This window comes from Hippocampus bargibanti, linkage group LG13, assembly GCF_051943395.1.
Source record: "Hippocampus bargibanti isolate YZ-2025 linkage group LG13, ASM5194339v1, whole genome shotgun sequence".
Lineage (NCBI taxonomy): Eukaryota > Metazoa > Chordata > Actinopteri > Syngnathiformes > Syngnathidae > Hippocampus > Hippocampus bargibanti.
The window spans coordinates 11,887,675-11,914,163 of NC_142746.1; the positions used below are offsets into that span (position 1 = coordinate 11,887,675).

Here is a 26,489-nt window from a genome sequence, read left to right on the forward strand (position 1 = left end):
CTGAACACGAGCCTGTGGTGGTTTTTTTTTCGGTCCCATCATAGTAAAATTATCAGCAAAAAGCTCCAAGTAGGCGATCGACGTGTGCATTCAATGAGAGGGGGTGTGGAAAGTAGCGCCGGCTAGAGCGCTGTTCAGTCGTGTGCTTCCGCCGAAGATCACTCCGCCAGCCGTGGTGGGTGTGTATTATGAAAATAGTGCTTATTATAAGGTTTAATTTTCATAAATTTGACGTTCTTAAGACGAAATGTTTGTAAGTTAAGGTGTTTGTAAGTTGAGGTCTCACTGTACTGTACATCCTCGTGATACATTTTATGATCAGTATTACTACACGTTGGGCTGGGTCGAAGAGATATTTGTCAAAATATGTTATCAATGCATGATTCCAACGGTTCAATTCAAACTTCAAGTTCAGTCCACACTCAATTACAGTACAGTAGCAGTACATCAACACAGCAAACATAGGGTATGTCAACCCTTCAAATGGAAATGTGAATTATAACCATGGACCTTCAAATAGCCTACCACCTCTTGGAGGTAGACCTCTTGGTAAATAAAGATTGAACAATATTAAATCTGTCTGGCAACAAGTGGGCAGGCAAGTTTATTAAAAAATATCCAGGTATGTAAACAACCTGAATATTTACTGCCCTTGTGTTTTATGTGGAGTTAGAACAAGTGCTAGTCAAATTTAATTCTGCTTTATTTGCAATAAATGTGCATCTTTTGGCAATGATGAGAAATTATGTTGGTACTAGTTTTCAGTTTACAGTATTGAGCATGCGTTACATACATTCATATAATGATACTAGTGCAGCGTGTTCTACCGGAAACAAATTCCTTGTGTGTTCTACATACATGGCAATAAAAATGATTCTGATATAATATTTTAAAAACATATTTATTTGTATGTGGCAATATTGCACTGTTTCACTTAAAATGATTACACTTTTTTTCCCACTAGTGATGCGTTAGTATTAAAACACTGTTAAAATTATAGTGAATCCCTGGTTACTCACAGTTTGGCATCCGCAGAATCACAGATTCCCAGTATTGTTTGTTTTGTTTAGTTTTGTTTGGTGGTGGGAGGGAGGCGGTAATCCTAATTTTAATGACATTGGTAGTATATACCAACTGATGGAAGAAGTTTTGGTGTTAAAAAATGCTCTCGCTGCACGCATGACAATGGTCATCAATCATATGTGGGTTTCACAATTAGCAAGGTCAGTCATGCAACCTAGGTATTAATCATTTAGCTATGTATGACAAAGTGTGCATGGAATAGTACTTAATAAGATCAGAGTGTTTGGAGTGTTTTTACTGCACGTTGTGATATTTTGTCAGTGACGTTTCAGGTCAGCCATGGCAGTCAGGGCAGCATTCCAGCCAGGAGACCCCATCACACCTCCACCTAAAAAAAATATTTAAAAATTGGTTTTGTGTATATTTTTGGAAAATTAAAGGAATCACTTGAGTGTTCTAAGCAAACCTGGATGACTGCCACTGCCACAAAGATACAGGCCTTTAATTGGCGTACGGTAGTCTGATAATGAGGGCAATGGTCGTGCTAGGTACAGCTGGTCCAGTGACATCGATCCATGAAAGATATTCTGTCAAGCAGAGATGAGATTTTATTTGCTTTGGCGTAAAATCAACAATATCCGCCTTGTGAGTACAGTAAGGGAGCAAATATGCTGACTCAATGCAAATACCCGTCACTTACATTACTGCAGAGTCGAATGACATTTAACTACATTGGCGTGTTTGAACAGTTGCTCGTGTCAAACAAATCACAAATGTTTACCCCTCCGGTGAGCCCAAAAATACGCTCCAGGTCAGGCGGGGTTAGGATGTCTCTCCCCACCACTGACTGTTTAAATCCAGGGGCATATTTCTCCACCCAATCAAATACTGAATGAAACAAACATAGATGCATTTTGACAAGTTAATAAGGTGAAACTAAAACAGGTTTCAGTTTAAATAATATTATTATGATTGGCAGGAACAACAAGTATATAGGGTGTATTAAAAAATTACAGTGGTTACAGTGGCAGACTGAATTATAACTAATGATGCCAAGCCTCTAATCAATCTGTCACTCATACACCTCATTCAAATAACAAACAAATGTATTCGACTGCCTTTTTCTCAAAATAAATATACTTTAAATTAATTAGTGATTGTAATAATTTCATCAAAGCTTGGCAGTTCGTGAGGACAATTTGAGGAACTTTAGTGACAAACAATACTTTGAATTGTGTTGTGATTTTTTTTTCCCAGAACTGTACATCAAACCATTATCTGCAAATGCCTCTCTGTCCTGCTCAGTCCACCCTCTGCCCTTGATGTAGAAGGGGGTGAACTGTGTGAACATTGACACCACATGACTGCCAGGGGGAGCCAATGTAGGGTCCAAAACAGACGGGATGGTCATCTCGATCATCGGCCTGAAGGACAAAACACATGAAATACAGATTTGACTGCTTAGCACGTGTCATTTCAGAGCGTTGGTGAAATAATGAGACAGGTTGCCTTGTTGAAGGACGTCCATTTATGGCCTCCGTATAGGCCGCCTCCAATATGTCGACACTCTCACAGTTGATGTGAATGGAGCACTGATGGTGAGGGCCTGGTTTATTGTCTGGTGTGGGAGCTGCCAGAAAATTCGGTAGCTTGTCCACTGCAACTATTAATATAAGGGGAGTGGGGTGAAAAAATACAAAAGAAAAAGTCTTACTTCAAACCATGTGGTGCCAGCATGGGCTGACATGGGATGAAATAAGCTTTTTATCTTTTTCAATGCTGTGGTTGAAGTCATTGAAGCAAGAGGTTTGCAAGTATTGAGACAAAAACTCAATACAGTATTTGGGCAAAAGTTAGACATGAATAAAATGTAATGTTTATTTATTGCAACAAAGTCAATTTTTCTAAGGGAAATATTTTCAGGTTATTATTTTATTAATATTTTATTTTGCTAAAGGCTAAATGCAGAAAATTGAATGTCTTCTCCTGCTTACGGTGAATGGTGTCCATTGTAAATAATGTTTCCTTATATGGTTCATTGCTGTGCTGCCATATTTCGAGGCTTATGTAACACAACTATGGTATTCTATTTTTTTTCAGTGAATGTGACAGTTGCATTATAAAAGGCCCAAATATGATTTACCATTGATCTTGGTGACAGGCGAGGTATAATCGATCTGGTCAACAGCTTTCAAGAACTCTGCAGAGAGGGCACCCTATAAAAAATAAACAGGTAATTAGAAAAAACATTCTATGCAGACATGATTATTGCTCATTTTTAATATTTTTTTTTCAACCTGGGGCATGAGGTTCTTGAATGTGACATAAGGGGTCGCATTTGAAAGTACAATTTTACTACGAATCTCTGTGCCATCCTTCAGCACAACTCCCCTGGCAGCACCATCCGAGTCAACAAGAACATGTTCTACATCCTGGAAGTGAAGATCATAAAAAGATATCACAATTATGCAGTTGTTGGCACGAGTGGCAAATGCCTTTCTATAATTAAAGGTTACCTTTTCCGTGAATATATCTGCGCCATAAGATCGGGCGGAGTTGGCTAAAGCTTTAGACACGCCTCCCATGCCGCCTTCAACGTAACCCCAGGAACCCTTTGCCTTTTCCAACTCTCCCATCACGTGATGCAAGAGCACATACCTACAACGTGTCCATGTGAAAAATTCCTTTCAAAGTGGCTCGAATGAATATACACTTGTTATATGAAGAGCCAAATGAAACACAAATAAGTACAATAGGGCCATCTTGACGTTCCTTAATCTACCACGTTAATTCTTTCGATATAATGTATTGTGTTGTACTGTATTTTTAATACAGGTTGACCACCAAAGTGGAAGGCCCTGGTGTATTGGTAACTTTTCAAAGTGCATAAAAAAATGAATACATTAAGTGATAATCATGATAATAATCATCGTCCGATAGGACATAATATGAAATCAATTATTTTGCTCTGTTGCCACATTATTAACTGTCCATCCATTATTTTGCACCTGTTTACATCTCCAAACTGTCCAACTTGTTGTTTATTTCATTCATATGTTGTCTCACCCACTGCCAGGATTGCTGGGACTGGTCATGGCTCCAATCACACCGTCCGTAGCCAGGGTAGCTTTCAGTGGCTCAGACTCAAACCATCGATTCAGGATCTAAAACGAGAAAATATGAACTGTGTTATGACGCGACCTAAATGCAGCAGTAAATATTGAACTACCGGTAAATAAATGATGACAAACCTTATTGATCGGCGCTGTTATAATTTCGTAAAACTCTGGAATGTTTCGACCTAATTTCAAACCTACAAAGTTTAAAACACACACATAAAATGGGGACACATTTTTGTGACCGCTATGTTTAAAAATGTTTCCAAGAGATGCCACACACCGCATTGGACAACAGGATTCAGTGTTTTCGCAGCAGCAAGCCTCCTCTTCAATGAGCCAGTTGTGAGACCTGGAATGTCAATGGGAGGGGCATCCAGGAGTGGGTGGATAGCGCCTGCTAGCTTCTCAAGGTACAAAATGAAGTCTGAAAAAACCTGGTTGAGTAAAAAGTTTCAAGCAGGTTTAAATGGAGTAGGGAATGTAAATAAAACAAAGCATGCATTCTTCATAATGCTTGACTCACTTTTGCATCTTTCTGGGAAAATTTGCCAATCTCCTTCTGGTTCTCAGCAATATCGGAGCCGAGTCTAAGTGATCTTGGTGGGCCACCCCTTACCCCATCCTCCAACATCGGGGTGAATGCATTTGGCTCTCTCATATATACCTTAAGCCCATGTTTCTAAGAATCCAAGACACGGCATGTTGGACAATAAAATACTGGATCACTTGATTTTTCTTAAGCCTGCGTTGTTTACCTGCAGTTCCAAGTCTGCATGAATGTGGGGTCGTAATAAGCTAAGAAGATAGGAGCACCTGGAGAAGTGGAAACCTGCATGCACAAAAGTTGTATTTCACCCAAACCAAACGTATGCTTACTGAACACGACAACACACAAGGAAATGTAATGTGACCGTTGATCAAGATCAATTGATCAACTGTCTTCAGGCAGTAGGTGGAGGACACTGTGAACCAATTGCCAGCCAATCGCAGGGCACACAGAAACAAACAACCATTCACACTCACACCTAAGGACAATTTGGAGTGTGTACTCATTCATTTTATCATGTTTCATTATATATTTACAATATATAAATTCTGAGTCATACTTGGACTCCTATTAAGTCTTGATACTATCAAATGGGATATTTGATCAGATTCATGGTAGAAGAAGCAAATGTGTTTTCTGAAAGAAAGTACAAACCAAGGTTGGGATGACTCTACCACATAAGGGGGTAAGGAACAGGGGATGTGGTTAGGTAAAAACACATCAGGCTAAAATCAAATAACATCACGTTGTTATGAGCTATCTTGTATCAATTATAATATTGTTGACATTATGATTCTCAATAAAAGGATTCAGTAAAAAGGGGACTGCAATTATTTGAACGACATTGCTGCCATTCGTCTCTCTTGACCAGTAAAAGTCATCCTTGAGTGTCTGTGTTGTGTTGTTTGCATATTTCCGAATTGATATGACTCCAGTCACACTTAAGTCTCCTTTTACAGAGTGTACAATCAGACTGCCATGCATGTTTTTTGGAATGTGGAAAGATACTAGAGGACAAGGAAAAAAACATGCATCCCCATGGAGAACATGCAAACTCCACACAGGAAGGCAATAACCGTGATTGAACCTACATCCTTGGCATGCTAACCGCTGGACCACCACCCCCGCGAAATGTATTGTGTTATACGGAAGACATGGCACCAAAAAAAACAACAACAAAAACAGACAAAAGTCGTCTCCTCAATTTTTTCCTTCGTTACATACATCTCTGTTCTCCCAATCACAAACTCAAACATGGTAGACAAAACAAATGTCAAACATGTGACATACCTGGAAAGATCTCTTCTGTCACTGCTGCACCTCCCAACACGTGTCGGCGCTCCAGCACTGCAGTCTGTAAACCACCCCTTTGAAGGTAGGCAGCCTTATATGTACAAACACACACACACACACACACACACACACACACACACAACACACAGACAAATAGTACCTTTGACCCAGAATCACAAGGGCCACAATAGTGTTAAAGAGAAAATGTGAACTCACTGACACGAGTCCATTGTGCCCTGTCGTGACATAAAGAAAAAATGGAGAACAGAATTAAGTTAGTATATACACTCACGAGAGTGTAAAACAAACCACACAAGTTGTTGTTATATCCATTTAAATTCATCTTAAAGTTAAAGTGGCCCAATCTACTCAAGTTGGATCTTAACTTTGCAAAGTATAAACACAAAGTCACACATTAAACAAATACCTTGTTTTCCACAAGACAATGTTGGGAAAAACGTCTGGTCATGCATTGAATACACATTAATATGTCACATTCACTGTAGCAAAGCCTAACCAATCTTCTTGTTTTATTTTTTAATTGTTTTCAAAACCAAAATTCCTCAGACCTCACCTCCGCCGATGACCAGGGCATCATATTGTGATTTGAATCCGGTCTGTGTGTGGGCTTTGCATCTTGCCACAGAGCCCACCGCGGTTGTGAGCCTCCGTGCATGACGAGTCCACGTTGCAGCAGCCATTACGGGAGTGTGGAATCCAAGTTCCCGCCCACCAGGTTCCCCCCCTACAGAAAAAGAGAGCACAGTACTGTGCTCTCCTGTACCTAAGTCCGACGCACATTGGACACGGTCCAGTTTAAAAAAAATCTCTATTATACTCGTTATCTGGTGGCACATCATTCAGTTCATTTTAACCACTAGACTAAACCACATGCATATATCAATTATGAATATTATGTTAAAATATTGATAGCTAAAACAAAGTTTATTTTGTGCGGGCGCGTGTGTGCGCCGGACGCGCGTGTTCTGTGCGATACTTGCCGTTGTCCACTTTGACCACTTGAGGGCGCAGCTGTTGCATCCAGGGAGTCAAAACTGGCCGCATGAACAACGTTGAATTGAATTCCACGCCTCGCAGGCATCCATTGTTATTTCGCTGCTCCTTCTTCTTAGGACATTTTCCCTTGAGTTTTGTCTTCACTAAGTGAAAAGCACCCTTCATTAGGATTCGTGGCAGAACATTGACTTGGTCATTGCATATATTTGCATCTCTCATCTCATCTCATTTTCCGTACCGCTTATTCCTCATTAGGGTCGTGGGGGTTGCTGGAGCATATCTCAGCTGTCTTCGGGCACGAGGCGGGGGACACCCTGAATTGGTTGCCAGCCAATCGCAGGGCACACAAAGACATACAACAGTCACTCTCACACTCACACCTAGGGACAATTTGGAGTTGTCAATCTGCCTGCCATGCATGTTTTTGGAGTGTGGGAGGAAACCGGAGGACCCGGAGAAAACCCACGCGGGTCCGGGGAGAACATGCAAACTCCACACCGGGACGTGAACCGGCGACCTCTGCACCGTGAAGCCGGTGTGCTAACCACTCGGCTACTGGGCCGCCTATATTTGCATTACTTGTCTTAAAATAAAACGGTGGATTGGATTGGATTAGATTGGATGTACCTTTATTCGTCTTGCAGTGGAGAAATGTACATTTCACAGCAGCAAAGTTATGAAAGGAAGAGGAAAGGAAAGAAATAAGTAGAAAACAAACTACAGGTGCTGCTGGAAAGGCAGCCACTCTCATGGTGCCATTTTGAAGTAAAAAAAACTAAATAACAAAAAATATGACAACACAAAGACACGGAGAGTAATTTATTCTTCAGAACTTGCTGTACCCTCTTTGTGACATGAAGAAGTCACCTTCAGTTAATTGTACATTATGTAATGTGAAGCGCCGTTTGATGAATTAGGAAGTATTCTGCTGTATATGAGCAGATATTGCCTGAAACACTTCTGAAGTCCTCCCATTGCTTTTGTCAGCAGTCACATTATCAATAAATATGATAAAATCATATCAATGCATGGACAGAAGATGCATTGCCACAAACATTGTGAGGTAACAACACGATTATTGAAAGCACAGTACATATATTGGAATGTATTACACTTGCTCCTGGTACTGAAAGAGAAGGTCTGCATTCCTGACTAATCTTGCACTGTACATTCCCTTGATTTGGTGTACTTGATCTGGTTAATTGTCATGAGAGTGTTGAGAGGAGCTCTTCAGACATGCTGAAGATTAGCCTAGGTGGAAAGCCATAGATCATCATCATCATCATTATTGTCTGTCCGCAGGGGGCTCACGAGGGGGTGAGGAAGGCATAGTTTTACTTGAGAGCAAAACAACAGCACATAACCATGTAATCTCTTCCTCATAATAGGGAATTTTGGATTGTATTTTGCTTGCACAAGTGTAAAATAATTCTTATTGGTTACATCGGTGCTGCAATCTATTGGGTGAAAGAGTAAAATAAAGTATTGAGGGTGTTCTAGGATTTCCCCCCTGAGCAACCATTTTCCTCCCATGGTGTATTAAAGCAGGCAAGAGAAATGATCTTGAAAGCCTGAATGCTTCGCTTTTCTTTTAAGGAACGTTTGCGGACGATGCTCAATCGCCCGTAACAAGATCAGAGGAGGGAGTTTTTGTTTTTGTAAGCAGAAATTAACACTTCATTCCCTTCGTCGGCAGAAATTGAACACTCCAGACTGCTAGGGCTCTCTCAGCCATTAGAAGAGAAAATTAAATTATGTTATTATTCCAGCACCACAAGAAAACACAAACGCATTCATTGCTGGGGAGGAAGAAGAACAGCCCTCCAGGCTGAGAAACTGATGGCCTGCCGTCGGTGGACTGACATCTTGAAGAGTTGTATGAAGCTGTCATCATTTAAATCAACAAAAGACTAATGTGTCAATAAAAAGCACTTCATATTAAAGAGCAAAATAAATGAAATACAATTCATTAAATCATCACTTACTACAAAAATGGCCAAAGACAGTCCTTATTTAAGCTGACAAAGCTACCAAAATGTACATGTAAACTCCATACGGGAAGGTCAGCGCGCGGATTCAAATCCCCAACCATTTATATATCATTGTAAAAGTACAGCACATTTCTTCACTAATCAGCTCAAGTATTTTACTGCTTCATAAGAAGGACTGTCCCGTTCATTTCAAGTCTCATTTCAGCTCCCACTACTGATGGTGTTTCCCTATGAATGACTGAAGCAAAATAATGGGGAGCAGATAGAACAAACACACTGCTAATACATTGAACAAGCAACATAGCAACACACTAAATAAACACTAAACTTGAATAGCATATTCTCTTCGAACAGTTTGACAAAGACATTAGTACATACTGTATCGTCATGTAATTGCCATCTACCTCAATAAAAGATGACGAGGACATCATTAAATGGCATTGGTGAAACTCACATATAAATGAAAAATTCTAGCAGTTGAAGAGTGTCTATCTGTCTGTCTGTCTGTCTGTCTGTCTGTCTGTATGTATGTATGTATGTATGTATGTATGTGTAACGGAGTTGTACACTTAGGTTATTAAACTATGAAGGAAGTGACGCAACGGCGCACAGTGTGGCACTATGTCCCGCCCATAGTTTCCAGAACAATCTCGAGGAGATTCAGGGTGAGTCGCAATTTTCTGTTGGTCTTGATTAACGCGCATTTTCATGAAAATATCTTATTTTGTTTCCCCTTTTTTTTACTGTCTAGTGTTATCTAATTAGTTCCCTTATTCATTCGAGTCCAGATTACTTTTTGTGTCATTATTTACTTCACGTTTTGTCGAGTGGAATTTAGGAATATGCGCTTTTCTATCGCAGTTAATCACAAGACGAAACCCATGCGACTTCACCCATCCCTTCTGCCATACTGTGTTGCAGGTAATAATTGTTTCATTTCGTTTTTATTGAACAATATTTAGTTTCTTGTGTCGTGTCTCATTTGCCCGTGAGTGTCCGTGGCTGGTTGAACTGTGCGCCAGCCATTACAAGCGCACCGCGTGTTCTGCCGAGTCTCCGCCCATGATGCGTTCAGGGACATCTTGTAAATAACAGTGAACTTGTGTTGTATTCTCTTTTTCTGTAAATAACCACTATACGATCACATGTTGTTAATTCTGTTTTGTTATCTACAATGTTTTGCATTTAAGAACAATCTCGAGGAGATTCAGGTTAATCACAAGACGAAACCCATGCGACTTCACCCATCCCTTCTGCCATACTGTGTTGCAGAAATAAAAGAAATAAAAAGACACATCCACGCGTCTCGTCTTCATTAATACAGCAGCATCGTGGAGATGAAGACAGTCACTGTTGTGACACCCGTCACATATGTATGTATGTATGTATGTATGTATGTATGTATGTATGTCGGTCTGCCTGTCTGTCGGACCAATTGATTGACAGACCGATAGGCAGACAGGTAGACAGGCAGGCGTTCAGGTCGGCAGACATGCAGACTGTCAGTTTAAGACAGACAGCCTGTCAGTCAGTTTTTAAAAACATATTTATCACGAGTAGTGTTTGTTATAACGAGTTGGAGGTAAAAGAGGCGTTCACTTCACATCAACTAACTCCACTCGTACGCACACGTGTGAGCACGGAAAAGTTCCTCTTTTTATCTGACTGTTACGTCACTTCGACTGCGGAAAAAAACGTTTGTGTTTTTGCATGGTATATTGAACACCAAACCAGTTGTAGTTAATAAGACCGTGGTTCAGTTAATTTGTAACCTTTTTTCAACATATTTAACAAAATAACATGAAAAGTAGACAAACACGGTCGAAACGACAGACCAATGACAAACAAGGCAAATCATCCTCACAGACGTACCCTATTACTTAACCAGGGGCCTTGCGTTGATTATTTTGAATGATGGGTCTTTCAGCCAATAGCGCGCGGAGGACATGCCTCTCGGAGCCAATCATACTCACCGTTTGGTCCGTTGCGCGTTTCCGTGTGGCTTCGTCCTTCCGCGGCCTTGCTTGGCTGCGGCTGGGAAGTAACGACGCGGGTGGGAATGCTGTAGCTGTGCAACTAGCTGCCAAACCCACCCAAGGGAATGCAAAATCTAGGAGCCGAGTTCTATATTTTAACACATTTGTGCGTGCCCGCCCGAACAGCCCTCTTCCTCTGGCCGCTCGATTTCCCATGGAAGCGGATGGATTTGTAAGGAGGCGTCGGATGACTGCAGGCAACGATCCCGGGGTTGCTGGCGCATCAGCCGGGGCAGAAGTTCGATGGCTGGGGGGCAGGTTCCTGGGAGTATCGGAAAGTATCGTGGGTAGCCTGTCGCCAAGGATTGGATGCGAGACCGAACTACAGAGTGTTGACTTCACCCGGAATGCACAGGGTCAAAAAGATGACTCTGAACCAGACTACGAGGGTTTGCCACAGGGAGCCTCAACGAGCACGCACATGTTGGCCGGAGCCGTGGCCGGGATCATGGAGCACTGCCTCATGTTCCCAATCGATTGTGTCAAGGTAGCCAAGCTCGGTGGGAGATAACGGGTTGCACAATTTAGCCTAAATCTGCGGAATGCATGTTGATAGAATACCGCTGCTGTTAGCATAGCCCGCTAGCCTCCCATGCTAACATAAACCCGCGTTAAGAGCTGAGCACAAGGTCAGCGGTTAGCTTCTCCTAGGTAACGCATGCTAATCCAAACCCGTTAACCGACGTTAGCTTGTTAAGTAAGGTACCTTTTCCGATTCGCCAGCTTTTGACCCGAGTTCCCCATTAGGCGTATCACTTGTTTTAAATTTAAGTAAAACGTTGATTCGCTTGTTTCGTAACCGATGTTTACGCGTTTATTTGAAGGGAAACTGAATTTTGAAAAAGTTGCTATCATGAGTCAACAGTTGGTTTGTCAGCTATGCCTGAGCCACAGAGGTCCAAATCAATCGAGTACCTTTATTTGCACACATATGTGCAAGGAACTGACGAATAGGTTAAGCGATTTCAGCAAAGCAACATATAGATACACGGAAGCATAAGGAAAAAAACTATTATCATTCAAAGGTTACGTGTCAAAACATCAAAGACTAAAAGAGATCATACGCAAAAGCAAACTTTCCCACTGAATTTGTGATGTGGGTAAAATATTTTTAATAATTGTTCCAAATTTCCAAGTTCATCTCTTGAATAAGAGGTTAGTGGTTATAATTGTTATTTTTCAGCATATACATTAACACCTGTGCCAGTGTCTTGAACTGGTATCACACCTCAGGCGTGGCAAATACTAAATGCTTACAAATTGTATCCAGTAGCTAAACACACAAATTTCACATTCAGAACAGCCCGAAACATTTCACATGTGCTTCACTCGGGATAAATGAGTGTTCAACTCTGTCAATAAACACTGCATATGAAGTTGATCATTCTATGTGGGTAATATGGCAGTCTTTTATTCACATTTGTACAGATAAGAAACTTGCAATCGGTGTTTGTTGTATTGGGTCCAGACCTTTTGCCCTCTTGGTCAGTTGGTTGCTCTTGATCATTACATAGGAGAGATGACACAAAATAAGCTTTGGACATCCAGCTGCCTGTGTCACACTGAAAAGCAGCTCAACTGCCTACCCTTCATCTATGTCTTGAACAGCTGTAGTCGCACAGCCTGCACTGACTGAGTCAAGGCTCATGTTTATAGTTGTCTTTTTTTGGGGACGCTACCTCGCTAGATGCTGTCTATTGTGCGATTGATTGATCTACCTATCTGTTTGCATGTCTGTCAAACTTTTTAGAGGTGTTTGTCATAAATATTCAGAATCAGAATACCTTTATTCGTCCCACAATGGGGAAATTTGCAGTCCACAGCAGCAATTGAAAAGGGATGGGGTAGGGGTGGGGTGAAGGGATAGAAAACAAGATATTCTAAGCATAAGCATTGAAAGGTAAACTAAGAGTTTGATTCTCTTTGACCCCTCTCAACACATAACTGCGCTGTCGCATTTGTTCGGTTTACACATTCAAGATTTTTCCTTTGATATTTTTGCTTTACAAGGGACCAACTTGTAAAGATTTTTTAAAAATGTTAAAACCTTCTCTCAAATTGGCAGAAATCAGGCTCCTTCCTTTACAATTAATGAATATTTAATTAAGGTGACTTTAAAAAGGCTGTGAGGTTGTTTTTACACTCAGTATTAATCTACATTGGAAAATGTCCTCCTGCTTTGGTGTCCATATACGCTAAAGTAGTAATTACCCAGGCCATAAATATAAAATAATTGAATTAAATAGTATGTTGGGAGGTAATCGAGCATGCCTTCCCCGGACACATGACGGAGATCGCCAGAACGGCGCCACGGATCACATGAGTAGCTTCCGTCGTCAGTTCTACAAATAGTCCCATTAATGGGACATTGTGATTTTCAAAGAAGTAAGCAGAGAGAATCAATGTTTTTCTGACTGATATTTCTGTATTTTTTTTGTACAATGACAAATCATTGTGAGAAATTAGTGCCACAATTGTCAGCAAGTAATATGACTTATTAGTTAGACGACCAAAGGTTATTTGAGCAAAATTGAGAGTTCAGAAGTGTGTTATCCCTTTGCATAAATCAGTGCCCAAGTAGCTCTCAGTTTTGAATAGGTTGTTGACCCCTGATATTTTAAACAAACGACTTTGTTGCTCCCCATTTGGGATCCACTGTAAACCGAGAACACCCCACATGTCTCACTCACTGTGCCAATCTGTCCAGCGTTGCCTCGCTGTCTCATGAGGCCGTGTTTATTCTTTGCCCCAAGCCCCCCTGCATGTGTACACAGTGAGTTAGAAGATTGTCAGTCCAACCGGAATGCTGCTTCTATATTTTATACTCTGGAGCACATGATTGACTCGTTCATAGATTAATTTATCACTGTTTACCTTTGCGCACACAAAGAAAGTTGCGATCTCGGAGCAGTGGGAACACAGGCAGGATATACGCTGTGTCCTCAAGACCTTGGATTCTGTAACTTCGAGCTTCCTTCTATTCAATAATGCATGTACACCGACACACTCCACACGCCCTATTCCAACCATTATTTGCTCACGGGGCTCTTACATTGCTTTGCGATTGTTGACTTTGCCCCATTTTGATTCCCTCCCCAGACAAGAATGCAGAGCCTCCAACCCGACCCGGCCGCACGTTACCGGAATGTGATGGATGCCCTCCGCCGTATCGTGGCCACGGAGGGAGCCTGGCGGCCAATGAGAGGCCTTAACGTAACCGCCATCGGGGCGGGGCCTGCCCATGCCCTGTACTTTGCCAGCTATGAGAAACTCAAAAAGACTCTGGGTGATGTGATCCACCCCGGCGCTAACAGCCATTTGTCTAATGGTACCCAAAAACTTAACGATTATACAGATAGACCGTACCGTATGATGATGCATAACTATACCAATGTTTCATACCAAAGTCCCTTGACGATCTTGGTCCAATAGTACATGCAATAACACGCTAGCATCTGATTGGATGTTGCATTTTCATTGCAACTGTTGTCAGTAGCTAAATTCAAGCTAGATTTGACTCACTCCCATGCGTGGACATCCTTGTAGTAAATGCTATTATTACTTTTTCTATGTTTTCCCTATCGTCTCTCTTCCCTCTTTCCAGAGTTTTGGGAGGCTGGGTAAGTCCTCTTTCTCCCCTCCAAATAACTCTTGGCTTTTCTTTTTTTCTTCAGAGTGTATCAATGAACGGTGTTGTCCACTAGATGTCACTTATGACCAGACAACTTGCTGAGTCACACAAAACAATGCTGTATTTGTTTATTAGCAATGGTTCCCGACTGATATTTTCCAACTTCTTTCCAGCAGTCAGTAAGCTTTGTGAATGGCCCTTAATTAGTTGAGATCATTTTAATGTCTGAGCCGTGTTAATTGCAGGAGCAGCCGGATGTGTGGCCACGCTGCTTCACGATGCAGCCATGAATCCATCGGAAGGTACAGAACTTTTTTTTTTAAACTTTCATATCATCTTAACTCATTCTCTTCCAGACATGTGCAAAAACGTGTCACTCCAGTGCCAGGGTTTTTGTCAATTTCACTCAAATGCCAGGACGCACAGAATATTGAGTTTTAGGACTACATAAACATTCAATACAGCGTTAGAAACCTTAGGCTTTCTTTTTTCATTAGAAAAAAGAGTTAATTCCTAAGCTAAATGGGTCAGGAGTTATATGCGCTTGAAAGGAGGGCGGCTTTCCAAAATACAATGCGATACCTACATGTTGGTTTGTATAGCGCTTTAACAACAGCTGAAGCTGGAACAAAGTGTTAACATGGGAAATGCTTCCCCCCTGCCGAAGGGGGGCAGCATGGTCATCGCTTTATTGGCACCCAAGCATGAAAAAAAACAACCCGTACAGATTTGGGAATGGCGCTTTCCATCATATTTTCAATTCCCGAATACATTTTTGAATGGCAGTGAATGAGTGAATATAAGCAAACCTTCAAAATTCAAGGATTTTTTTTTCTGGGATTTGTCACACCAAGGAACAGTTGTGGGGGTGGGATCAATTCTGAAAATATTTTTGGATAAAAGAAAAAAACTGCAAAAAGGACCTTGAAAGCATAATTAAATTGCAATTCGAGTTCTTCAAAATCGTTCACCCCCTATTAAGATCCTGGGGCCCAGAACTGCAAAAAGTTAGAAGTGGAGGAATTAGAAGAGAAAATCGAAGAAAAAGAAACATGGCGACGTAAAGTAGTGACTTTCTCTAGATTGTTCACTTCTTTCTTCTTTTTGTCCTCACCCCTCTGGTCTTCAACATCCTGCGGCGACCCTCTCCACCCCGGACATCTTTGTGATCGTCCCTAGTTGTGAAGCAGCGCATGCAGATGTATAACTCCCCGTACCGCGGCGCGTTGGACTGCATACGCGCTGTGTGGCAGAAGGAAGGCCCCCGCGCATTCTACCGCAGCTACACCACTCAGCTGACTATGAACATACCCTTCCAAGCGCTCCACTTCATGACTTACGAATACCTGCAGGAGCTGCTCAACCCCCACAGACAATACAACCCCTCATCCCACATGCTGTCCGGGGCCTTGGCCGGGGCCCTGGCCGCCGCTGCTACCACGCCACTGGACGTCTGCAAGACCCTCCTCAACACTCAAGAGTCGCTCGCCCTCAGTTCCCTCTCGGCCAACCAAGGAGCCCACAGACATATCACGGGCCTGGCCCACGCCTTCCGGACGGTTTACAGGCTGGGCGGCCTGCGTGGCTATTTCAAGGGAGTGCAGGCGAGAGTCATCTACCAAATGCCCTCCACGGCCATCAGCTGGTCCGTGTACGAGTTCTTCAAGTACGGGCTCACCAAGCACCAGCACGACAAGAGGCGAGTGCAGCAGATGGAGGCGGAGATGTAGACGGCCCGAGATGAAGCCAGCTTATCACGCACAGCACACGAAACCACCCCAAGATCCATCTCCAATGTCCCATTAGCCAGAAAGGCATTTCCAGAAAGAGATTTTTAAAATGCCATTTGCTGATTACGCACATTGTGATTTATGACGTGGGGTCAAAGAAATGTCACACAGCATTCGAATTGTTTGAGTAGAGGACACGATTTGTCACCAGTGGAGGGCAGTAGTGTTATTTTAATGACCTTGTCATGTGATCTCTTTTTTTTTTTAATGAAACCCATTCAATATTTCAAATTTGCTATTCACTGTAGTCATTCAAATTTACAGTTCAAAGTTATGGGGAAATTGGAATTCTGCAAACAGTCATTTAAATAATTATAATCAAGTCTGCACCGAAATATTTTGAGGAAATTTGATGGATTTTACTACCACCCCTTTATTTGCCTGCCCTCATGTTTTTTTCTCCATTTTTTTAAAACATTCACAGCAAGACGCTATATCTGTCTCAATCTTAATATTTAATTTATTTTCAATTGCTTCCACGTAAAAATGTGATTCATAGCCTGTTGGCAAAATTTGCTCTGTGAGGCTTCCATTGGCACCCCCTCGTACTTGTCAGCTATTCACCATTATTGCCTTGTCTTGCAGACGGCTGCTCTAAGGCTCATATTAGTTCCTGTCACTGCTACTACGGAGTGTGTTAATGTCCTCTTTGATGGTACAGGTTGTTACATGGAATGGAAAAGGTTGCGCCCCAAAAATCAAGTGTCAGCTTAATAAGGAATGGTGGAAAATTTTGCTATTGTGCCGACGTTGAGTCAATGCAAGCTGTCATTCTTACTGATTCTGAAATGCACTCATTAAAAATACATTGTGAGCAGTGGATGACGCTCATAAATCATCCCAATTTTTTTGCTTGCTATGTTTTTCTTAATGCTTTAGCTTTATGGTCAAACAAGCATGCATCTATGCTAGTGTGATACATAAATTACAGCCTAAGATTGAAACTACACATTCTTCAAGAAAAAAAACAAAGCTGTGGAGTTCGGCAAATGGTGCATGATTAAATGTGTCTTTAGTGCAAAGAAACTGAAAATCAACGAGTGCACAACATAGAAGGATGAAGGGAACAATCATTAAATACTGATTTGCTGTGAAAATAATTTTAGATTTTCATAAAATATTAATTGTCAGGAATATGGAAAAAAATACAAATTACAGTGATTTCGAGCTGAGTAAAAATATGCCATTAAGTTGTCCTTTGGTATGCCAAAGCGTCAACCAAATTTCCGATGCGGTCTGGTATTTAATGTAATTAATGGAATCTAATGCCTTTTTTTTTCTTCATTGAAACGAGCACGTCCACACACACATTTATGTACAGTATCTTCATTGAAAAAGTGTTGACAAAGGGCTGTCAGATGGACATCCACACACTCCCTTGTGGACGCTTACGAGCCTATGTTTTGGAAATTCAACCGTCTGCTCAAAATCCCTCCTATCGAGCACCTGTGGATGACTTCATATTTTCACCCACACATACATCCATACACACAAAAGCAATTTTTCGAATATGAATCCCTCTGTTTCAGTTCTTCCTTGATTGGCCACTTTGACGTACACTGTTCTGTATTATCAACCGACTTATACTACTAAAACCCAGTTTCATCAACCCAACACCCCCCCACATCGCCAAAACAGAAAAAATACACATTTGTGCAATATTGGCCTCCAGGAGTATGAACCCTTGGGGAGTGTGTGTAACATTGCACCAATGTTCTGGATGAACGCAGGTGTCCCCCACTTTCTCTCCCACTCACACCCGTGCTTCTTTTCTCTTTGAAAATGTGCGCAAGGTCATTAAATCTTCATTGGAAGACTGGAATTTAAGACCCAACACACAGCTCCCGTGTATGTGCACGCTCGTGTGCCAAGTGCAGTGTGTGTGTGTGTGTTTGCGCGCGTGTGTTGTAAAGCAACACAGGTGCAGTCAGGGACACCAAAGAGGAAACAGACCTCCCTGTCCTTTAGAACTTGATCTTGAAAAGGAAGCTGTCCTCTGTCAAATTAGCTGAGCTGCTGTGTGTTCCAGTTCTTGTCACCTCTAACTGCTTTGACGAAATCTTTGCAACCATATTAACTCCTACATTGTCTTAATACCATACCTTGATGATGAAAAAAATGCATTTCATACGTGTAACACAAAACCCTTCTAGGGACATTTTTCTGTCAGCCATAAGTCTTCCTGCAAACGTTGAGACATTTTTTTCAGGCATTCAGCAAATTTGTGTGTCTATGTCTAACTTCCATGTGGGGGGGAGGGGGTTAGATGATTCTGTTCTACTCAATGAGCAAAGAGAGTTAGGAATACCTCTAAACCCAAATGTGAAGCTGTGGTCGGAGCCCAAAAATGACTAAAATCCTCATTTCCTCAGGCTTCGTTTTTCAAACTGAGAGGCAGGAGATTGTATAAAACTATAAGTCAAAGGCCCAAAAGGGCACAAATATGACATAAAACGTTTTCCTGATTTTCTTTACATGTCCATGGCAGAATCTCACTTCCTGGTGGAGTCCCTTTTACAACTAGTCAAAGTCGAATTTAGCTTTATTGTCAAATATGCTAATATGCATGACATACCGCACAGATGAACTACAAGGCCCAAGAAACACTCCAAACATTTTCCCCATATTATTAATCATGACATATCTGCTTTTCAATGAATAAAAAAATAAATACAATTTAGGCACTGAATGTGTGAGTACATGACAGTAAATGGGGCCTGAATCTCTCGTTTATCAGTTGGTCCCTTCATATGGGTTACCATTTCATTTTCAGCCTTCTGCGCTAATACCTCCTCTTACAAACATTTCGATTGGTCATTTCTGCTTGCTTTGAAGAGAACTTTGGAGCTTTTGGAGACACGCTCTCCCATTTGACCCCTCAAACAAACAAAACCGGGACATCAGTTTGTTTACTTTTATTCTGCCTTTGTGATTCTGAAATCTCAATCGGTTGAATAGCAAAAGCTGAAGATGCAGAAAGGTTTTTTCATAATATTTACCTGTTCCTTCATACAACTGTGATTCTTTTTTTGATGACGGAGACAAGAAAGAGTCTTGATTGTATGGCTTCAAATTGTGTGGAAAGGAGTCATCTGTTGGAGAAAGAAGACAGGCCTCAGCGATAGTTTGCTTCCATTGTGATGGATGTGATGTCCCCATAGGGGTGGGAATATAGTTAAGTATAGAGGTCTTGAGGTTTCACTGTAAATGTTTACATTCCCTAGTGTACTGATGTTATCTGCTAAATGTTTCTGGAACGAGCCAAAAGATCTTCCTGGATGAGTCTGTGAGATGGGGTCAAAGCAGCACAATTGAACCATGAAACGCCGTTTCTCCAAAGTCCCGCCCCCTATCTGATGACGACCAATTGGAACACCTACAAACGGCAGTCGAAAAGATCAAGTACTCTATTCTCCAGTGTATAAGGCGCACGCAAAATATTTTCTTGAAAAGATGACCATGTGCCTTATATGTAGGTGCGCCATATATCTGAAGTAATATTGAGCCACAACAGGTCTCGCAACAGCTGTCAACAGCCACCGACTCAATTTCCCCCTGTAAAAGTAGTGCGCAACCCCAGCCTTTACTGCCTTATAATACGGTGTGCCTTATATTAGGAAAACTTTTATATAATGATATATTATATTTGAGAAACCTTTGTCATTAATTGAAGGTGCGCCTTACAGTCCGGTGCCATATATATGGAAAATACATAATTGAAAATATAATGAAATAAATATAAATAAATAAATAAATAAAATTCACAATATTTTCATTTAGAATATATTTATAAATAATAAATAAATAAAATAAAATTCATTGGTGGTGCACCTTATACACCGCGGAAAAGGCAGTATTTGTTTGACACAAACCTCCCTTTAAATGTTGTTGCCATATTAGCATGGGCGTTTTATTTATTTTTTCAATCAAAATATTTATAGACGGTGACCTGTCGAAGTTGAAGCCAGTAAACAGAAAATTTTCAATTATGCCACAGTCACTCTTGCGCAGTGAGGGCAGAGGGCAATATTTATAATATTGATGGTTATATATAATGAAGTATAATCAAGATGTGTGATGTGTACCACATATGCATAATAATTTGAAAACACATTGATAATGAAGATAATAAAATAGTTACAAATGTTGACCCGACGAGCAGACAAATATGCATTTTAGCTTACGTGTCCAAATATGCTATTTATTCGGTGTATCCACTGAGTGCAATTTTAGAAGTACAATATGAATGGACCGTGTAATGGTGACCCCGTAAGTAGAATGCCTATGTAATACACTTCTCCTGCATTGAGCAAAACCATTATTTTTTTGTATTTTAATTTAAATAAAAAAACCTCGCCTCATTTTTATGAGAGCCTTTTATTTCATAGTACCCTGTAGTGTAAAACCTCGTGGTAATGTGATTTTTGTCCTTAAAACACTATACTGAAAATATACGTTCTTATGGTGTTTTTTTCCCACATATCACTTTCAAAAATGTTTATTCTCACATTTTAGCGTGCCAAATGCACTGACTTGATCTTTATATTTAGAATTCGATACAAGCAATATCGACTGAAATATGATGGCCTGTGGTAAGGAACAAATAGCGCCTCCGTGAGGTAGCCAGTGGATGAAAGCATCTGCGTCACTCTGCCAGGAGGATTCTTGCATTTTTAATTCTGACTATACATCTATCCATTTTCAAAGCTTATTCCCCTATACGGAGGTCGGGGCGGGCTGAGAGGTGCTGGAGCCTAACCCAGCTGTCTTTAGTCAATAGCAGAGGAAAACCCTGAACTGGTGGCCATCTTATCACGGGGCAAGTGAAGACGAAAAAAGCACTGAACAAACAATTGAGTCGCATTTCCAAAATGGTCAGAATACACACACACACACACACACACACACACACACACACACACACACACACACACACACACACACACACACACACACACACACACACACACACACACACACACACACACACACACAACAAGAATAATTTTAATTTATATTGGATATTAATCAAATGCAAATTATGTGTGAATCAAAAAAATATGGGACATTTTGCACAGAGCTACTACAGGCGACATGGCCATTTTCGGACTTAATAAAATGACCCCTGAGAGGTAAAAGGTCCCTCAGCCCTAATGAAGTGCTCTGGTGTGTGTGTGTGTGTTTTAAGTATTTGGAGCGGTTGCCATGGGAACCTTTTGTCCGAAGGACCCCACCTCACTCCGATGAGCTCCTGCTATCTTTGGAGGCATGCAGATAGCGATCGCTGCACTCCGCCGTCGTCCGGCCTGCGTCCTCAGGCACCGCCGTCCTGTCGCCAGCTCTATTTACACTATAGCACCGCTGCGCACGGCGAACGCTAGGACTAGGGGGAAGTGAGTGTCCATCATGGAGACAAACTCTCTGTTTATGTTGTCATTTGCCTCCATTAGTGACAGCTTGCACGGAGGAGGAGATCCATGCACGTAATGGACTTTAATTAACACACGAGCGTGAATGTTCTAATCACCTATTTGAGGAGTATGTGGATTGATACGTGGAACTGCATGTTGAGCCATCATTTTATTTACATTTTTTAATGCATCGTGTGAGGTTGTCTGGTTAATGTCTATCCGTGAATCCTGGCCGGAAGTACATTCTCCAAGTTTCTGGTTCTCGTCTGAGCAAATACCCCTTTGGAACGTTCTCACAGGAAAGACACCATAACACTATTTAAAGATTAGTGTCATTAAAAAAAGGTAGCTCAAGGCATTTTAATGTAGACGCGTGATCGCGCAAAAGTCTTAGGACAACACGAGCACTAAAATGGCAGTTTTTCCTATATCTTGCTTCAAATAAAAAATATCGTGAACTTAATTTACTCCAAACTATATCATTTAAATCTGGATAAATAAGAAGTTCTCACTTCACATATATTGCTGCTGAATTTTACTTATATTGAAATTAATGGGGTTTTGGGATGGTCAAAAAGCATTTCTGAAATAATGATGGCCCAATGATTTTTTTCGACTGAACTTTATTGTAAGCAACTACACTATGTCGTCCAAATCATCCAGACACCTATAATAAGGTAGTCAGTCACGCAGTCAAGTGACGAACGTCATGCAAATAAAAAGTGAATTAGTAAATATAATAACGATATGTTATTTTTTATGGTTATGTGGTCATTATTAATTAAATACAAAATGAAAATTAAGGTGGTATAGGCCAGATTGGCATTTGCATTTCCTTTAAGAGTGCCCCGCGCCCCAAAATATTTGTATGATTTTTTTAAATGAATAAAAGGACGAGAAAAAAACTTTTTGATTATATTACATGAAGTTAAGTAAATTTGTGAATAATCAATAATGAATATCTGTTTGCTGTGATAAATCAAAAATTGCATGTCGAGTAATTCAATACACACTCAAACACCTTCAAAATAAAATTTAGAAATGATTACTGTTCTCATTTTATGATTTCACATACATCATTATCATTTTATTGAACTATGTGGCCATAAATATAAGTAATCCATTAAGTCAATGGCAAAAAAATGTTACGTGCATGTTGTGAAGGACAAACAATGTTTAGCCTATATATCACAATAAAAAATAAAGAGATCCAAAAGATGCTGCCTCAGGAGCAACATCCTGTCTTGTGGCAATTCACTGCGTAAAGCGTTCAATTCAGACTTCAGCTGTACAGCAACTTCATTGACAACGTTCAGTCATTAAATGTTTCGTCCGCACTGCAAAAAAAGGCAACTGCATTTATTTCAGTCAACCCTCTACATTTCGGTTGCACTCCATTCAGAATACGGCCATTATTTCCCAAAAGTAGATCCAATCTGTGCGTCCAAAGGTGCATTACCACGCCCTGATCCCCTGCAGAGTTCCCTGGCACGGAGGGGCCACCTGCGCGGACTGGGTTTGCGTCTGCGCGCCTAAGGGTCCCAAATTCATGTTCATGAAGGCGTTTGCGGCGCTGTTGGAGGCCGGCAGAGAGGGTAAACTACAAGAGTAAGTGTTAGTGTACACCGAGTTGTTGTAGCTGTAGGCCGGGTAGCCGTTGTAGCCGTACGCGCTCGGGGCACCCACCGCGGAGTAGGAAGTATTATAAGTAGGCGATCCAGTCAAACAGGGCCTGCCGTCCCGCACCAGCACCGGCACGGCCACCCTCCTGGGCGGTGGAGGAGGAGGCGGGGGTCCCGATGGGTGATGATGGTGATGGTGGTGGTGGTGATGTCCGGCCATCTCCAGTGTCTTGTCCTGCCGCTGTCTCTTGCACTTGTACCTGCGGTTCTGGAACCAGATCTTCACCTGCGTGGGGGTGAGCTTGAGCGAACCGGCCAGGTGTTCTCTCTCCGGGGCGGACAGGTAACGCTGCCGCTTGAAGCGACGCTCCAGCTCGAACACTTGAGTCTGAGAGAAGAGGACGCGGGGCTTCCTCCTGGTCCTTTGCTGCTTGCCCGGCGGCTTGTCGGCCTCCTCTCCCCGCGACACACCGCCGACCTCTGTGAGACGACCCATGGAAATAATCAAATATTAATAAAAGGCGCTTATGATTCTAATGTATTATTATTATTATTATTATTATTATTATTATTATTATTATTATTATTATTATTATTATTATAAAGCACAATATATATTAATTTATAATTATCTACATATCGTACTGTCTCTCCCTCTCTCCCTCTCTCCATCTATCTATCTATCTATCTATCTATCTATCTATCTATCTATCTATCTATCTATCTATCTATCTATCTATCTATCTATCTATCTATCTATCTATCTATCTATCTATCTATCTATCTATCAAAATACATTTCTATTATGCATCGAATACATTCTTTTCCTTTCACCCCCACCCTGCACAAACCTTTCAATTATGCTGCTGTAGATTGCAAATTTGCCCTTTGTGAGGCTATTAATGGCGTTCTGATTCTGATTTCTAATTAGCTTGTCCTCACACGAGTCGCAGGCGTGCTGGAGCCTGTCCCAGCTCTTAAGGCATGAGCGGGGCTCCCTAAACTGGTTGCAAACCAATTGCAGGTCACACAGGGATGAACATCCATTCGCGCTCAACCACGCACCTCGCTTTAATTTAGACTTTAAAGTGTGCAACTCCAGGCACACAGGAAGGTCGGAGCCGGATTCGAACCCTGCACCTCTGCACTATGCGGACGTGTTAGCCATTCGACCCACTTTCCACCTGTTTTCAAAATCTCAAGCAAATTTAAATCTAACCGTGACGCTTATACCTATAACATGTTATAACATGGTTCACATATATAATATTGATACAATGGAATACAATACAATACAATACATATTGATTTATATATAAATCAATATGTATTGTATTGTATTGTATTGTATTGTATTGTATTGTATTGTATTGTATTGTATTGTATTGTGTTGTATTGTATTGTATTAAAGCACTATATATAGCGCTTTAACAACAGCTGAAGCTGTAACAAAGCACTTAATTAACATGCAAAGGTATCACATATTGTGATATGTTGTGAAATGTAAATTTCTCCACTGCGAGACTAATAAAGGCAACTCCATCCATCCAAAATCCATAGCTTGAAACAGGATTTAACATATACAGTACAATGAAATTGCTCTGTCATTTGGTGGCACTCAAAAGTTTCGTATAGTTTACTCCAATTTCTATGAATTTTAAAATCTATGCGTAGGTAACAGTGTTTAGTTGACAAATGTCATTCACATGGTCACCTTATATGTACTTTAATAATTTGATTAGATATAAAACAAAGGATGTTGGCTAATTGTGAAGGTCAATGTATGCTCATTATCGTATGGTTCTGGGTATGCATTGTTGTAATGGCGCGGGCGGTACTCACGTTCCTTTCATAAATCCCAAAAATATGAGCACTACAATCGAAAATATGCACACGATTGTTCACATTGTGATTTATTTCAAATGATAAACATTAGATGTATTTCCTGCCATTTCGATACAGTGCAGATACAACAAAATGAGGAAAAACGTTTAGAAACCTCTGTGAAAGCTTCAAACGTGATTTTTTTTAATTCAGTTCAAGAATGAAGTTGGTTTATTTTTCCCTTCTGTGAACAGCACGTTCATTTATTTGAATGGGGCGTGTCACTGTTTTGATCAAATTTGACGAACCGTGCAAAAAGAGAATCCGAGAACGCAAATTGAAATGAATTTTGCATGTTATTAAAAATGACACAAACGTTCAGAAATAGATTGACTCAAAAAGTTGTAGGGTGAACTCACTGGAGTCTCGGTCTTCCTCCACTTCCAGGTCCACTGGGTGCAAATGCGACGGGTTGCCGTACATCTCCAACCCGGACTCCCCGTGCAGGCGGTCGGGTCCGGCAAGCGCCCCGAGATAAGACATTCTCTCGTCGCTCTCCGAGCTGATTGGACTCGGGCTGTCCCGGCGGGCTAACATGCAAGAGGGCGGCGAGTGAGTTTGGAGAGCCCCGGTTTGCAGCGGGAGCGCGCCGGATAGACCCGAAAGGCAAGAGACGAACTGAAATTCTTGTGATTGCTGCTGCAGCTCCAACTTCAAGATGTCCTTGACTGAAAAAGGCGTACTAGAGGATGTTATCACTGGACTGGGGAGCATGGTGTCCACCGGTAGAAAATAAAAATATTTACGCGTCCAAATAGAAAGTTCCGTGCGTAAAAGTGCGCTTTTTCTTCTTCTTTCAACACAAGACAGTCTGTGGAGACATCACTCTCCTTCGGTTGCACGTCGATGACTGCAGGGCGATGTGGGAGAGAAATGGTGGGGGCGGCGATCCTGTTTGGTTGGCTCAAAGTAGTTATGAGACAAAGAGTTGGATGAGCCAAGATGCCGTCCTCTGCTTGAAGGGACTGATAGAGATCCAACCCTTTGCAATTACTAACCTCATGAAAAAAAACTCCCGATTGAAAATGACTTGATATTCTCAGACGGTGCTTTGGAAATAATATATTTGCTCTCCGTGTCCCACGACCACGAACAACATGTTAAATATAGTCGCCCTTCGTCTGT

The 26,489-nt window shown here is 41.3% G+C and overlaps 3 protein-coding genes across 3 annotated transcripts; 1 reads left to right on the top strand and 2 right to left on the bottom strand.

Moving 5' to 3' along the window:
* Window positions 1–685: 685 nt before the first annotated feature.
* pyroxd2 (pyridine nucleotide-disulphide oxidoreductase domain 2) lies at window positions 686–6,698 on the bottom strand. The gene is made up of 16 exons (XM_089012546.1): window positions 6,557–6,698; window positions 6,199–6,218; window positions 5,980–6,073; window positions 4,898–4,971; window positions 4,666–4,821; window positions 4,423–4,576; window positions 4,275–4,336; window positions 4,090–4,187; window positions 3,540–3,681; window positions 3,321–3,455; window positions 3,167–3,239; window positions 2,533–2,686; window positions 2,296–2,447; window positions 1,805–1,911; window positions 1,490–1,610; window positions 686–1,411 (listed from the first exon to the last, which is right to left on the bottom strand). Exons 1-16 carry the CDS (start codon window positions 6,681–6,683, stop codon window positions 1,341–1,343), a joined length of 1,740 nt encoding a protein of 579 aa, XP_088868672.1. The 5' UTR covers window positions 6,684–6,698; the 3' UTR covers window positions 686–1,340.
* A 4,297-nt stretch (window positions 6,699–10,995) lies between these two features.
* On the top strand, window positions 10,996–17,291 carry slc25a28 (solute carrier family 25 member 28). The gene is made up of 4 exons (XM_089012059.1): window positions 10,996–11,513; window positions 14,126–14,354; window positions 14,903–14,959; window positions 15,837–17,291. Exons 1-4 carry the CDS (start codon window positions 11,181–11,183, stop codon window positions 16,385–16,387), a joined length of 1,170 nt encoding a protein of 389 aa, XP_088868185.1. The 5' UTR covers window positions 10,996–11,180; the 3' UTR covers window positions 16,388–17,291.
* A 5,553-nt stretch (window positions 17,292–22,844) lies between these two features.
* nkx2-3 (NK2 homeobox 3) lies at window positions 22,845–26,220 on the bottom strand. The gene is made up of 2 exons (XM_089012003.1): window positions 25,724–26,220; window positions 22,845–23,960 (listed from the first exon to the last, which is right to left on the bottom strand). The coding sequence occupies exons 1-2, from the start codon at window positions 26,076–26,078 to the stop codon at window positions 23,314–23,316; spliced, it is 1,002 nt and encodes a 333-aa protein (XP_088868129.1). The 5' UTR covers window positions 26,079–26,220; the 3' UTR covers window positions 22,845–23,313.
* Window positions 26,221–26,489: the final 269 nt, after the last annotated feature.

Excerpts from the sequence above, each read along its gene's own strand:
- pyroxd2 (XM_089012546.1), bottom strand. The coding sequence starts at position 6,683 with ATGGCTGCTGCAACGTGGACTCGTCATGCACGGAGGCTCACAACCGCG. Across the intron at positions 4,188-4,274 it reads TAACAGCGCCGATCAATAAG|ATCCTGAATCGATGGTTTGA; the intron begins GTTTGTCATCAT and ends TTCTCGTTTTAG. Across the intron at positions 3,682-4,089 it reads CCCAGCAATCCTGGCAGTGG|GTATGTGCTCTTGCATCACG; the intron begins GTGAGACAACAT and ends GACACGTTGTAG.
- slc25a28 (XM_089012059.1), top strand. The coding sequence starts at position 11,181 with ATGGAAGCGGATGGATTTGTAAGGAGGCGTCGGATGACTGCAGGCAAC. Across the intron at positions 14,355-14,902 it reads TAACAGCCATTTGTCTAATG|GAGCAGCCGGATGTGTGGCC; the intron begins GTACCCAAAAAC and ends TGTTAATTGCAG. Across the intron at positions 14,960-15,836 it reads AGCCATGAATCCATCGGAAG|TTGTGAAGCAGCGCATGCAG; the intron begins GTACAGAACTTT and ends GATCGTCCCTAG.
- nkx2-3 (XM_089012003.1), bottom strand. The coding sequence starts at position 26,078 with ATGCTCCCCAGTCCAGTGATAACATCCTCTAGTACGCCTTTTTCAGTC. Across the intron at positions 23,961-25,723 it reads GGAGGAAGACCGAGACTCCA|AGGTCGGCGGTGTGTCGCGG; the intron begins GTGAGTTCACCC and ends GTCGTCTCACAG.